General features: G+C 72.3%; 2 protein-coding genes across 2 annotated transcripts in view; one reads left to right on the plus strand and one right to left on the minus strand.

Annotated features, from left to right (window-relative positions):
- The window catches only part of ZNF467 (zinc finger protein 467), a 2,906-nt gene extending 1,523 nt beyond the window's left edge, over nucleotides 1-1,383 (minus strand). Inside the window, exons 1-3 of the mRNA XM_039726458.1 lie at nucleotides 988-1,383; nucleotides 798-878; nucleotides 4-534 (exon numbers count right to left, since the gene is read on the minus strand). Coding sequence (XP_039582392.1) covers nucleotides 4-534; nucleotides 798-878; nucleotides 988-1,015 — 640 coding nt within the window. The 5' untranslated portion in view covers nucleotides 1,016-1,383. The remainder of the gene's footprint in view (nucleotides 1-3; nucleotides 535-797; nucleotides 879-987) is intronic.
- A 72-nt stretch (nucleotides 1,384-1,455) lies between these two features.
- Nucleotides 1,456-12,646, plus strand: part of LOC120510545 (SCO-spondin-like) — a 24,137-nt gene continuing 12,946 nt past the window's right edge. Inside the window, exons 1-23 of the mRNA XM_039726459.1 lie at nucleotides 1,456-2,156; nucleotides 2,235-2,333; nucleotides 3,030-3,218; nucleotides 3,286-3,368; nucleotides 3,715-4,064; nucleotides 4,655-4,757; nucleotides 4,910-5,068; nucleotides 5,154-5,239; nucleotides 5,322-5,438; nucleotides 5,879-6,104; nucleotides 6,179-6,419; nucleotides 6,722-6,860; nucleotides 7,053-7,179; nucleotides 7,459-7,631; nucleotides 7,925-8,318; nucleotides 9,135-9,381; nucleotides 9,819-9,999; nucleotides 10,067-10,161; nucleotides 10,246-10,502; nucleotides 10,575-10,645; nucleotides 10,969-11,190; nucleotides 12,282-12,409; nucleotides 12,485-12,594. Coding sequence (XP_039582393.1) covers nucleotides 1,777-2,156; nucleotides 2,235-2,333; nucleotides 3,030-3,218; nucleotides 3,286-3,368; nucleotides 3,715-4,064; nucleotides 4,655-4,757; nucleotides 4,910-5,068; nucleotides 5,154-5,239; nucleotides 5,322-5,438; nucleotides 5,879-6,104; nucleotides 6,179-6,419; nucleotides 6,722-6,860; nucleotides 7,053-7,179; nucleotides 7,459-7,631; nucleotides 7,925-8,318; nucleotides 9,135-9,381; nucleotides 9,819-9,999; nucleotides 10,067-10,161; nucleotides 10,246-10,502; nucleotides 10,575-10,645; nucleotides 10,969-11,190; nucleotides 12,282-12,409; nucleotides 12,485-12,594 — 4,177 coding nt within the window. The 5' untranslated portion in view covers nucleotides 1,456-1,776. The remainder of the gene's footprint in view (nucleotides 2,157-2,234; nucleotides 2,334-3,029; nucleotides 3,219-3,285; nucleotides 3,369-3,714; nucleotides 4,065-4,654; nucleotides 4,758-4,909; nucleotides 5,069-5,153; nucleotides 5,240-5,321; nucleotides 5,439-5,878; nucleotides 6,105-6,178; nucleotides 6,420-6,721; nucleotides 6,861-7,052; nucleotides 7,180-7,458; nucleotides 7,632-7,924; nucleotides 8,319-9,134; nucleotides 9,382-9,818; nucleotides 10,000-10,066; nucleotides 10,162-10,245; nucleotides 10,503-10,574; nucleotides 10,646-10,968; nucleotides 11,191-12,281; nucleotides 12,410-12,484; nucleotides 12,595-12,646) is intronic.

Raw genomic sequence — 12,646 nt, forward strand, 5'->3', positions numbered from 1 at the left:
GACACGGGTGGGCAAAGCGGCGGGCGCAGCGCGGGCAGGGGTGCGGGCGCTCGCCGGTGTGCGTGCGCAGGTGCCGGTCCAGGTGCGTCTTCTTGCGGAAGCGGCGGGCGCAGCGCGGGCAGGGGTAGGGCCGCTCGCCGGTGTGCGTGCGCAGGTGCGAGCGCAGGTGGATGCGCTGGCGGAAGCGGCGGCCGCAGTGCGGGCACGGGAAGGGCCGCTCGCCCGTGTGCACGCGCAGGTGCCGCGTCAGGTGCGCCTTCTTGCCGAAGGCCTTGCCGCACTGCGGGCAGCAGAAGGGCCGCGCGCCGGGCTGCGAGCAGGGGCTCGTCCCGGTGCCCGCCGCGAGGCCGATGCCGCCGGGGGCCCAGGCTGGCAGCACCCCGTAGCCCGGCTCCTCCGGGCACGGCTCCTCCGCCTTGCAGCCGCCGGGGAAGGCACCGGGCAGGGCCAGCGGGGCTCCAGCGCCGGCCGCGGCCGCCCAGGCCTCGGCCTCCTCCTCCTCCTCCACCTTCACCTTCCGCACCAGCCACTGCCCTGCAGGGACATGGGAGGGGACGTGCCAACGCCGGGGCGCCCCGGCACACGGGAACTGTCACCAAGGGCACGCAGCTGCCGCTGGCACACGGTGACCACCAAGGCCAACGGCACCAGGGACGTGCTGAGCGTCACTTCAAGGACCTGGCACAGTCGCTGGCCCCGGGGACACGGTGACCGTCCCCCAGGGACCCAGCGCGGCCCCCAGCCGCAGGACAGGGTGACAGTGACCGCCTGGCACTGCCGCTGTGACTGTCCCTCACCTGAGCCGTGGAGCCCTGCGTCCCCCGGGTCATCCCTGCCGTCCTCGGGAGTCACCTCCGCCTTGGGGACCACCAGCCACTCTGGGGGGACAAAGCGGCACAGACAGGTCCCTCCCCGGCTCGGGGGGGCCCCCAGCACCCCGGGACCCCGCGGGCCCCACCGAGCCCCCCCGGAACCCCCAGTCCCCACCTGAGCCGGTGCATCCCGGGGCTTCCATCTCCTCCAGCTCCGTCCTGGCCACGGGGGGACCTGCGGGGGGGGATGGCACGGGGTGAGCGCCCCCAGACCCGAGCTAGGGACCCCCTGCACGCCCGGGGGCTTTGGGATCCCCGGGACCCCCGGGCACGTCCCCAGGGCACGGTGGGGGCGGACCCTCCCCTGCCTGCTGGGTCCGGGGGGGTCTGGAGGGGCGCGGGGGCAATCCAGGGGGGTCAGGCGGGGATCCGGGGGGGTCTCGTGGGATTCCGCGGGGCTCGGGGGTGTTCTGCGGGGCTCTCGTGGAGCGGCGTCCCCGTCCCGGTCCCCCAGGAGCTCAGGGCCACCCCACCCCCGTTCTCCGTCCGCCCTGGGCCCCCCCGTCCCCCCACCCAACTCGTGTGCCCGTGTCCCCGTGTCCGCGCCCCCCGTGTGCCCGTGTGCCCGTGCCCGCACCCCCTGTGTCCCCGTGTTCGCGCCCCCCGTGTGCCCCGTGTCACCCGTATCCTGCACCCCAGTGCCGCACCGGGTGTCCCCCTCGGAGGAGACACGGACACGGCTGGGTCGGGGGCAGCATGGGGGGGGCATGGGGACACGGGATAGGGACATAGGGGACACGGGACAGGAACATGAGGACACCGGGGGACTTGGGGACACTCAGGGAGACATGGGGGGAACAATGGGCAAAGACACGGGATAGAAACGGGGACACAGGGGGGACACCGAGGGCACGGGGGAACACGGAGGGCACGGGGGGACACGGAGGACACGGTGCGGGGGGACATGGGAGAACACAGCAGCGGGCTGTGGGGGGACACGGGGCTGGGAGGACACGGGAGACGTGAGGGGACACAGGACAGGGACGTGGCGACACGGGGGGTACAGGGGACACAGGCAGGACACAAGGGGACACGCGACAGGGACGTGGGGACACGGGGGCTGAGCGTGGCCGGGGCCCGCTGTCCTGCCACATCCGTGTCCCCGTGGCGGATCCCGGATGTCCCGTGCCATTACCCTCTCCCAGGAAACGGGGAGAGGTGGCCCAGATGTCACCGTGCCCCCCCAGGCGCCAGCTGCGCCCAATCGGCGTCACCTCAGCTGGTGGCACTGCTGGGGACTTCCCATAAATGCCGGAGCCGCTGGGCAGTGCCAGCGCTGGGCCGGTGAGTGGCACCGGGGGTGGCACTGGGGTGACCCCGCGGGAACCGTGACACGGAGTCACCGGGATCCCCCTTTTCCAGGACACCGGGATCCGGCATGGCCGCGGTGGGGCCGGGGGTCGCCGGGGGGGTGGCGGCCATCGCCGTGCTCTGGGTGACAGCCGTGGGGGCAGCCACGGGGTGAGGAGCGGGGACGGGGACGGGTGAGGGGAATGGGGATGGGAAACTGGGAATAGGAATGGGGAATGGGAATGGGGGATGGGGAATGGGGAATGGGTTTGGGAGCTGGGAGAGAGAACTGGGAACTAAGGGTGCAAAATGGAGATCAGGGGAATGGAGCTGGGAATGGAGGTTGGGAGGCAGGAGTGGGAGACAGGAGCAGGAATGGGAACTGAGGTGGGAGCGGGGATGAGAATGGGGAATGGGAATGGGGGATGGGGAATGGGAATGGGGGATGGGGAATGGGGAATGGGTTTGGGAGCTGGGAAAGAGAACTGGGAACTAAGGGTGCAAAATGGAGATCAGGGGAATGGAGCTGGGAATGGAGGTTGGGAGGCAGGAATGGGAGACAGGAGCAGGGATGGGAGCTGCGATGGGAACTGGGATGGGAACTGGATGGGAACTGGGATAGGAGCTGGGTGGGAGCTGGGATGGGAGCTGGAATCGGTGCCAGAAGCCAGGATGGATCCCTGGTGGGTGCTCACATGGAGGCTGGGAGCTGGGATGTGTGCCCGGGGTGGGGATGGATGGGGTGCCAGACGGGAGCTGGGATTGAGCTGGGTCCCGGATGGATCCCGAGCGGATCCCGGGCGGGTCCCGGATGGATCCCGGGCCGGTCCCGGGCCGGTCCCGGGCGGACGCCGTGGCTGCCCGCAGGCGCTGGTGCGAGCGGACGGTGCCGGTGCCGGAGCAGGAGGAGGTGACGCCGCGGCGCGAGGCCGCGGTGCCGTGTCCCAGTTTGTACCAGTACAGCCTGGCCGGGTGGCGCCTGGACCGGGACCGCACGCGCCGGGAGCGCGGGAATTCCCCCGGGGACACCGGCCCCGCCCTCTGCTACATCTACCGGTGAGCCGGCGGGCTGTGGCACCGGCGGGCGCCGGGGACGCCGGGTGACACTGGCGTGTCCCCGCAGCCCCCCGGAGATGCAGCCAGTGGTCCGGAACCGCACGGAGCGTGCCTGCTGTCCCGGCTGGAGCGGCGCCCGCTGCACCGAGGGTGAGGGGGACACGGGGGTGGCACCCGGGGACATCCCTGCTGCGCCGTTCCCACCGGGAGCTGGGATGGGCGCCATTCCCACAGTGCCAGTCCCACCGTGCCAGTCCCACCGTGCCATTCCCAGTGGGTGCTGGGAGCAGTGCTGTGTGCCAGGATGGGATCTGGGATGGGAACTGGGAGCTGGGACTGGTGCTGGGATGGGAACAGGAGCCAGGATGGGAGCGGGGATGTGCCATTCCCCCACGTCACTCCCGGTGTGACACCCTCACTGTGCCGTTCCCCCCGGGTGCTGGGTGGGCGCTGGGCTGTGTGCCACCCCTCGTGTCACGCGCTGTCCCCTCCGCAGGCCCCGGCTCCCTGGGCCGCTGCTTCAGCGGGTGGCAGTGCCAGGACAGCGCCGGCGGCCGCAACGGCAGCGCCATGAGCCGCGCCGAGTGCTGCCAGCACCCCTGGGGACACAGCTGGCGCCGCGGGGACGCCGAGGGGCCCTGCCTGCCCTGCACCCGCCTGCCCCTGGGCGGGGACGGGGGCTCCCCGCGCCACCGCAGCCCCCCGGCCGCGTGCCAGGCCTGGGCCGGGTCGCGCTTCCGCACCTTCGACGGGCGGCACTTCGGCCTGGCGGGGCACTGCCGGTACAGCCTGGCCACGGCCACCGACGGCTCCTGGGACGTCACCATCGGCCTGGGGCACCCCCGGGTACCGGGCAGGGGGCACGGGGGCACTGCCGGCGCGGAATGGGGCTGGGGTGGATGTGGGAACAGGGACGGTGACAGCGCCTGGGATGTCACCGTCACACACCCAGACACTGCGGGAGAGGGGACGGGATGGGACACCTGGGGGCACTGCTCCTGATCCCAGAGGGGGAATGGGGCTGGGAGCTGCGAGGGGCGATGGGAGGGGAACTGGGGGGGAACTGGGATGGGAACTGGGAGGGGAACTGGGGGGGAACTGGGGTGGGAACTGGGGGAGAACTGAGGTGGGAAATGAGGTGGGAAATGAGGTGGGAACTGGGAGGGGAGCTGGGAGGGGAACTGTGGGGGAACTGGAGTGGGAACTGAGGTGGGAACTGGGGTGGGAACTGGGGTGAGAACTGGGGTGGGAGCTGGCAGCTGGGATGGGAGCTGGAATGGGTTTTGGGGCTGGGATGATTTGGGACCTGGGATGGAGTTTGGGACGGGGCCTGGGCTGGCACACCCATGGCTCCATCCCCGGTGACCATGAGTGTCCCGTCCCCATGCCCACTGTCCCCGGCACACCTGAGTGTCCCAGTGCCACCCCTGCCACAGGTGCTGCACATGACCTTCGGGACGGACACGGTGGTGGCCCAGGGACGGAACGTGTCGGTGAACGGGGCAGCAGTGCCGGAGGGACGCCCCTACCTGCACAAAGGTGAGGTCCCCAAGGCCACCAGGCGGGGGCAGGGCGAGGATGAGCCCCGTGCCATCAGGAAGTGCCAGACACGGTGATAACCAGCTGCCACTGGGATCCCTGTCCCCATCCTGTCCCCATGCTGTCCCCATCCCGCCCCATCCCTTGCACAGGGCTCGGTGTCACCTGGCCGGGTGACTGGGTGGCCGTGGCCAGCAGCCTGGGCGTGCGGGTGGCCTGGGACGGGGAGCTGGCAGTGACAGTGACAGCGGAGCCCGAGCTGCGCGGTGCCACCTGGGGGCTCTGTGGCACCTACACCGACGACCCCGCAGGTGAGTCCCACACGCCCGGTGCCACCCCCGCCCCCCGGGGGGCCGGGGGACACCCGCCGTGCCCCCAGCCTGCCTGTGCCCCCAGATGACTTCCTGCTCCCCGACGGGGACATCGCTGCCATCGCCGCCGCCTTTGGCAACGCCTGGAAGGTGCCGGCGGCCGGCACGGAGGTACCCGAGGGGCCAGGGTGACACCCGTGCTCGTCTGGGGGTCCCCGGGGGTGGCCCCCGCGCTGAGGGACCCCCGGCTCAGCCCCCGTGCAGGGACGTGCCCGAGGGTGGCAGCAGGTGTGGCCCCGGCGAGGTGGCGGCGGCGGTGGCCACGTGCGGGCGGCTGCTGGCCCAGCCCTTCCGGCAGTGCCACGGCGAGGTCAGCGGCACCGGGGGGCCGGGGGGCTCGGGGTGTCCCGGGGGGCGTCTCGGTGGGTTCTGAAAGGTTCTGGAATGTTCTGGGGGATCCACGAGGTGCCAGGGCTGTCCCGGGAAGTACCGGGAGGCTCCTGGGAGTTCTGGGGATCCCAGAGTTGTTCTGGGATGTCCTGGGGGCTCCCAGGGGCCTCTGGGGGGTTTGGGAGGGTCCCAGGGGATTCCAGAGAGTCCTGGCGAGTTTTGGAACTTCTGTGGGGTTCTGCAGGATCCCAGGGGGTCAGCGGGGTCAGGAGTCCTGGGGTGTCCTGGGGATCCCGGGAGCGCCTGGGAGGTCTGGGAAATCCAGGGGGCTCCTCCGGAGGGAGCTCCTGGGGTCTTCTGGGGTCTTCTGGGACGTTCTGGGGGGTCTGGGAGGATTCTCACTGCTGCTCCACCCCCCAGGTGGACCCCAGCGGGTTCTATGCAGCGTGTGTGGCACTGCTGTGCGGGGACGGGGACCCCCTGTCACCCCCCGGCCCCCTGCCATCTCCCGGCCCCCTGCCAACCCCCGGTCCCCTGTCACCCCCCGGTCCCCCGCCCCCCGCCGCCTGCGCCACCTTCGCCGCCTACGCCCGGGAGTGCTCCCGCCGCCAGGTCGATGTCCCCTGGCGCCATCCCGGTTTCTGCGGTAGGAGCTGGCGTGTCCCCTCCCCGACCCCCCCGGGGTGCCGCCGGTGCCACCGCGGTGTCGCCTCTCCGCAGAGCGCCGCTGCGACGCGGGGCAGCGCTTCTCCGACTGCGTGTCGCTGTGCCCGGCCACCTGTGTCACCGCGGGCAGCGCCGAGCAGGGGACCTGCCACCGCCACTGCCACGGCGGCTGCGAGTGCGGCCCGGGGCTGGCCCGGGACGGGGCGCGCTGTGTCCCCCCGGCCGCCTGCCCCTGCCACCACCGGCGACAGCGCTACGAGCCCGGCCAGAGCATCCGCCAGCGCTGCAACCGCTGGTGGGTGGCACCGCGGTGACAGCGGGGACACCGGGCTGGCACCCACTGCGGGGGGCCCGCTGATGGGCAGGGTCCCCTTTGGCGTGTCCCCCCCTCCTGGTGTCCTCCACGGTGTCCCCTCGGCCCGGGGTTCCTGTAGAGTGTTCCCCTTTGCCCCAGGTCCCTTGTGATGTCCCCTGCTGTCTCAGTGTCCCCTGCCACGTGTCCCCCAGTCTGGAGTCCCCCGCGGTGTCCCCGCGTTACCCCGGGGTCCCCTGCATTGTCCCCCCTCCCCCGCTGACCGGTGTCGCCGGTGTCCCCAGCACGTGCGAGGGCGGCCGCTGGCGCTGTGACCAGCAGCGCTGCCCGGCCGAGTGCGCGGTGCTGGGGGGACGTCACTTTGTCACCTTCGACCGCCGCCGCTTCTCCCTGCCGGCCGCCTGCGCCCACACCCTGGTGGAGGTGAGGGGACACGGCGACATCGGCGGTGGCCGGGTGGTGACGGGGCGGCGCTCTGGTAGTGGCCGTGGCGTTGTGCTGGTGGCGGGGACGTGGCCGCGGTGGCCGTGGGGGTGGCGGGGGGCGATGGGGAGCTGGCCGCGGTGGCCGCGGTGGCAGGGCTCTGCCGGGGGTGTCACCTGTCTCTGTCCCCAGGACTTCGTGGCGGGGCGGCTGCTGATCACAGCCGAGCACGAGCCGTGTGACAGCCCGCGGCCGCTGGGCTGTCCCCGCAGCCTCACCGTCACCACCAGCCGCACCACGGCCCGGCTGCACGGCACAGGTGACACGTCTGGACAGGACCGGGACCGGGACCGGGACTGGCACCGTCCTCAGACCCCGTGGTGTTGTGGCAGCCGCCCCAGGGCCTGTCCCCAGTGTCCCTGTGGCAGCGGGTCTCATCCCTGTGCCCATCCCCCTGTGCCCACGGGGGCGGTGACACCCCGGTGCCATGCCCGAGTCTCCGTGGCAGCGGGAGCCGCTCCAGCGCCCGTCCCTGGTGTTCCCACGGACGGGCCCCGTGCCGGTGGCCGCCCCACGGAGCCGCTGCTGTCGTCCTCAGGGGAGGTGACAGTGGCCGGCCGGGAGGTGACGCTGCCCTTCTCCGGGGCCGAGCTGAGCATCCGCCGCGCGTCCTCGGCCTTCCTGCACCTGCAGCTGCCCGACGCCCACCTGCTCTGGGGCCTGGGGACCCCCGACACCTTCGTCACCCTCCAGCCCGCCATGGCCGGCACGGTGAGCGGGACCGCGGGGAGCCGCGGGACGCGCCAGCGGGACGGAGCCGCGGGGATGGAGCCGCTGGGATGAGGCTGTGCCGGCTCTGCCCTGCTCCGGGCTGGAGCCGGTGGGATGAGGCTGTGGGGCTGGAGACCATGGGATCAGGCTGTGGGGCTGGAGACCCTGGGATGAGGCTGTGCCGGGCTGGAGCCGGTGGGATGAGGCTGTGGGGCTGGAGACCCTGGGATGAGGCTGTGCCGGGCTGGAGACCCTGGGATGAGGCTGTGCCGGGTCCTGCCCTGCTCCGGCAGGTGCGGGGACTCTGCGGAACCTTCAACGGGGACCGGCGCGACGACTTCACGACGCCGGAGGGGGACGTGGAGCCGGGAGTCGCCGCCTTCGCCAACGCCTTCCGGGCGGCCGGAGCGTGCCCGGCGCTGGGCCCCGGCATTCCCGACCCCTGCGACGGCTTCCCCGGGAGCCGGGAGCGCGCCGAGGCCGCCTGCGCCGTGCTGATGGGCCCGGCCTTCCAGCCGTGTCACCGCGTGGTGGATCCCGAGCCCTTCCTGGAGCTGTGCCGCTGGGACGTGTGCTCCTGCCGGGAGAGGCAGCGGGAGCGCTGCCCGTGCCCCGCGCTGGGCGCCTACGGCCGGGAGTGCGCCCGGGAGGGGACGGAGCTGGAGTGGAGGAACCGGAGCCTCTGCGGTGGGATGGGATCCGTGGGATAACGGGATAACGGGATAACGGGATGATGGGATGGGATAATGAGATGTGATAATGGGACAATGGGATGGGATCAGTGGGATGGGATGGAATCAGTGGGATGGGAGGATGGGATGGGGTGGGAATGGGCATGGGGTGGGATGGGATAGTGGGATGGGATGGGATGGGATGGGATCCATGGGATGGGATGGGATGGGATGGGATCAGTGGGGTGGGATAGGGTGTGAATGGGCATGAGGTGGGATGGGATCAATGAGATGAGATGGGATGGAATCAATGGGGTGGGAATGGGGATGGAGTGGGAATGGGGATGGGGATGGGATAGGGACAGAATGGGATGTGTTTGGTATCAGGACGGGATGGGATGGGGATGGGATGGAATGGGAATGGGAATGGGAATGGGAATGGGGACGGGATGGGATGTGCTCAGTATCAGGACGGGATGGGGATGGGACAGGATGGGACAGAACGGGACAGGATGGGGATGGAATGGGGATGGGATGGGATGGGATGGGATGGGATGGGGTAGGGTGGGATGGGATGGGAATGGGAATGGGAATGGGAATGGGAATGGGAATGGGGACGGGATGGGATGTGCTCAGTATCAGGACGGGATGGGGATGGGACAGGATGGGACAGAACGGGACAGGATGGGATGGGATGGGAATGGGAATGGGAATGGGAATAGGGAAGGGATGGGATGTGTTCAGTATTGGGATGGGATGGGGATGGGATGGGACAGGATGGGGACGGGCTCAGGTGGCATCTGCCCCCCGGTGACCCCCCGTGTCCCCCCAGAGGAGCCGTGTCCCGGGGGGCAGCAGTACCAGGACTGCGGGGGTCCCTGCGGCCGCTCCTGCCCGGAGCCCCCCGGAGCCAGTGACTGTCCCCCCCCGGACACCCTGTGCGTCCCCGGCTGCCGCTGCCCCCCGGGGCTGCTGCTGGCCCCGGGGGGGCAGTGTGTGCCCCCCGCCACCTGCCCGTGCCCCCGCGGCGCCCGCCTGTACCCGCCCGGCGCCCGCATCCGCCGCGGCTGCCAGGCCTGGTGGGTCCCGGGGCAGTCTGGGGGTCGCGGGGAGGTTCGGGGTGCTGGAGGGTCACCCACAGGACGGGGGAGCCCGGCAGAGTGTGTCGGTGACACGTGATGAAACCCCCTGCAGCCCGGTGTGACACCCGCGGGACGGAGGGGCTTTCGTCCCCTGTCCCACCGTGGGGACAGCGAGGGGACCGCGGCAAAGCGGGGGGCGGGGGGACCCCGTTAGGGGCCCTCGGTGGGATGGGGGCGCAGGGGGATGGGGGCGCAGGGGCGGCATGGGGGTCTCAGAGGAATGTGGGGCTGGGGCTTGGGGGGCACTGATGAGGGGGGCTCGGAGGGTTGGAGGGTGCTGGAGAAGGGGGTGGTGACCCCAGGGAGGGGTGCGGTGGGATTTTGGGGGGGGGGGGCCCCCGCCGAGGGGTCTCAGACGGACGGGGGTCCCGCAGTGTGTGCGCAGGGGGGTCGTGGCGCTGCGCCCCCGCGCCGTGTCCCCCCGGGCCGCGCTGTCCCCCGGGGCTGCTGCACGCCCCCGGCTCCTGCCTGCGCCGCTGCGACCCCGCCGAGCCCGCCGGCACCTGCGGCGGCCCCGCCGACGGCTGCGTGTGCCCCCCCGGGACCCTCTTCCTGGTGGGTGACACCCCGGGGGCTGGGGGGGTGGGACCCCCGAGCCCCCCTCACCGCGCTCCGGTGGCAGGGCGGGCGCTGCGTGCCGCCGGACGAGTGTCCCTGTCACCACGGCGGGCAGCTGTACCCGCCCAACGCCACCATCGCCCGCGACTGCAACACCTGGTGCGACCCCCGGCCCCCCCAGACCCCTGCCAGACCCTCGGGGACGCGCTGAGCCCCGCGGTGGCACCGAGCCTGTCCCCGCAGCGTGTGCCGGGGCCAGCGGTGGCACTGCGGGCGCGAGGAGTGCGCGGGGACCTGCGTGGCCACGGGGGACCCGCACTATGTCACCTTCGACGGCCGCGCCTTCACCTTCGCGGGGGACTGCGAGTACCTGCTGGCGCGCGAGGCCACCGGGCTCTTCGCTGTCACCGCCGAGAATGTCCCCTGCGGGGCCAGCGGCGTCACCTGCACCAAGTCCGTGGTGGTGGCCATGGGGAACACCGTGGTGCACATGCTGCGGGGTGAGGGGACACGGGGACATGGGGGACACGTGGAGGGACACGTGGGGGTGACACTCGGTGCCGCCCCGGCAGGGCGAGAGGTGACAGTGAACGGGGTGGCCGTGCGCCCCCCCAAGGTGTTCGGGGGCTCGGGGGGGGCAGAGGTGAGACCCAGGGGACGCGGGGGGACACGGGGAGTCCTTGGGAGTGGCCGTGCCGTGGGACGGAGCTGGGACTCCGGGGGACACGGGGGTCTCTGGGGGTGGCTGTGCTGTGGGACAGAGCTGAGACCCGGGGGCACACGGCTGGGGGTCCGCAGTGCTGGGGGCTGTGGGGGATCCTTGGCGCTGGCGGTGCCACCACGGTGGTGCCACCGTGCGGGGTCCCTGGTGCCACCACGGGGGTGTCACCATGCGGGGTCCCTCGTGCCACCACGGCGGTGCCACCGTGCGGGGTCCCTGGTGCCGTTCGGGGTCCGGGGTGCCAGCCCTGTCCCCGCGGTGCCCCAGGGACCCGCGTGTACGTGCGCGTGTCCCCGCGGCTGCGCGGCCGCCTGGCCGGGCTCTGCGGCAACTTCGACGGCGACGCCGAGAACGATTTCGGGAGCCGGGACGGGGCCCTCGAGGCGACCCCCGAGATCTTCGGGGACTCCTGGCGCCTCAGCCCGCTCTGCCCCGAGGCCGACGGCCACCGCCCGCACCCCTGCGAGGCACGGGGACAGGGGACAGGGGACAGGGGGACAGGGGACAAGGGGACAGGGGGACAGGGGGGGATTGGCAGGGGTACACAGGGACTGGATGGGGACACCGCGGGACACGGGGAGCTGGCAGGGGGACACTGGAGGACACAGGAGCTGGCAGGGGGACATGGGGGTTACAGAAGGACATGGGGCTGTGGTGGATCCTTGGCGCTGGCGGTGCCACCACGGTGGTGCCACCGTGCGGGGTCCCTGGTGCCACCACGGGGGTGTCACCGTGCGGGGTCCCTGGTGCCACCACGGCAGTGCCACCGTGCAGGGTCCCTGGTGCCGTTCGGGGTCCGGGGTGCCAGCCCTGTCCCCGCGGTGCCCCAGGGACCCGCGTGTACGTGCGCGTGTCCCCGCGGCTGCGCGGCCGCCTGGCCGGGCTCTGCGGCAACTTCGACGGCGACGCCGAGAACGATTTCGGGAGCCGGGACGGGGCCCTCGAGGCGACCCCCGAGATCTTCGGGGACTCCTGGCGCCTCAGCCCGCTCTGCCCCGAGGCCGACGGCCACCGCCCGCACCCCTGCGAGGCACGGGGACAGGGGACAGGGGACAGGGGACAGGGGACAGGGGGACAGAGGGATGGGGGCAGGGGGGGATTGGCAGGGGTACACAGGGACTGGATGGGGACACCGCGGGACACGGGGAGCTGGCAGGGGGACACTGGAGGACACAGGAGCTGGCAGGGGGACATGGGGGTTACAGAAGGACATGGGGCTGTGGTGGCCCGGCTCAGTGAAGGGTCGGATCCGGACGGGAGGAGGATGAGGAGGCGTTTGAGTCCCGGCTGAAATCCTCTGGGGTCTCGTCCCGGCACTCCGGGGGTGCTGCCTGAGCCGGGACAACGGGGGGGACACGGAGCCAGCGGGGCCCGGCTGGGGACACACACGGGGGGTCTGACGGGGTGTCCCCCCCAGGACAGCCCCCGGCCCGAGCTGCACAGACCGTGCCGGGGGCACTGGGGGGCACTGGGGGGCAGGGGAGGCTGGGGGGGGCGCAGGGGTGGCGGGGTCTCGCCTGGGGACACACGGGGGCTCTGACGGGGTGTCCCCCCCCAGGACAGCCCCCAGCGCTCGGCCTGGGCGCGGGCTCGCTGCGGGGTGCTGCGGCACGGGCTCTTCGCCCCCTGCCACGAGCTGGTGCCCCCCCAGCGCTTCTACGAGTGGTGCGTGTTCGACGCCTGCGGGTGAGTTTGGGGGGCTCGGGGGCTCCCCCCGCCCCAGGGGGGGTCCCGGGCCCCGTCCCACGGCGCGTGCCCCAGGTGTGACAGCGGCGGGGACTGCGAGTGCCTGTGCACGGCCCTGGCCGCCTACGCCGAGGAGTGCGGCCGGCGGGGGAGACCCCTGCGCTGGCGGAGCCAGGGGCTGTGCCGTGAGCGCGGGGCGGGGGCGCGGGGACCGGGAGAGACCGGGGGGACCGGGGG

Source organism: Passer montanus, unplaced genomic scaffold (genome assembly GCF_014805655.1).
Source record: "Passer montanus isolate IOZ18808 unplaced genomic scaffold, ASM1480565v1 scaffold59, whole genome shotgun sequence".
Lineage (NCBI taxonomy): Eukaryota > Metazoa > Chordata > Aves > Passeriformes > Passeridae > Passer > Passer montanus.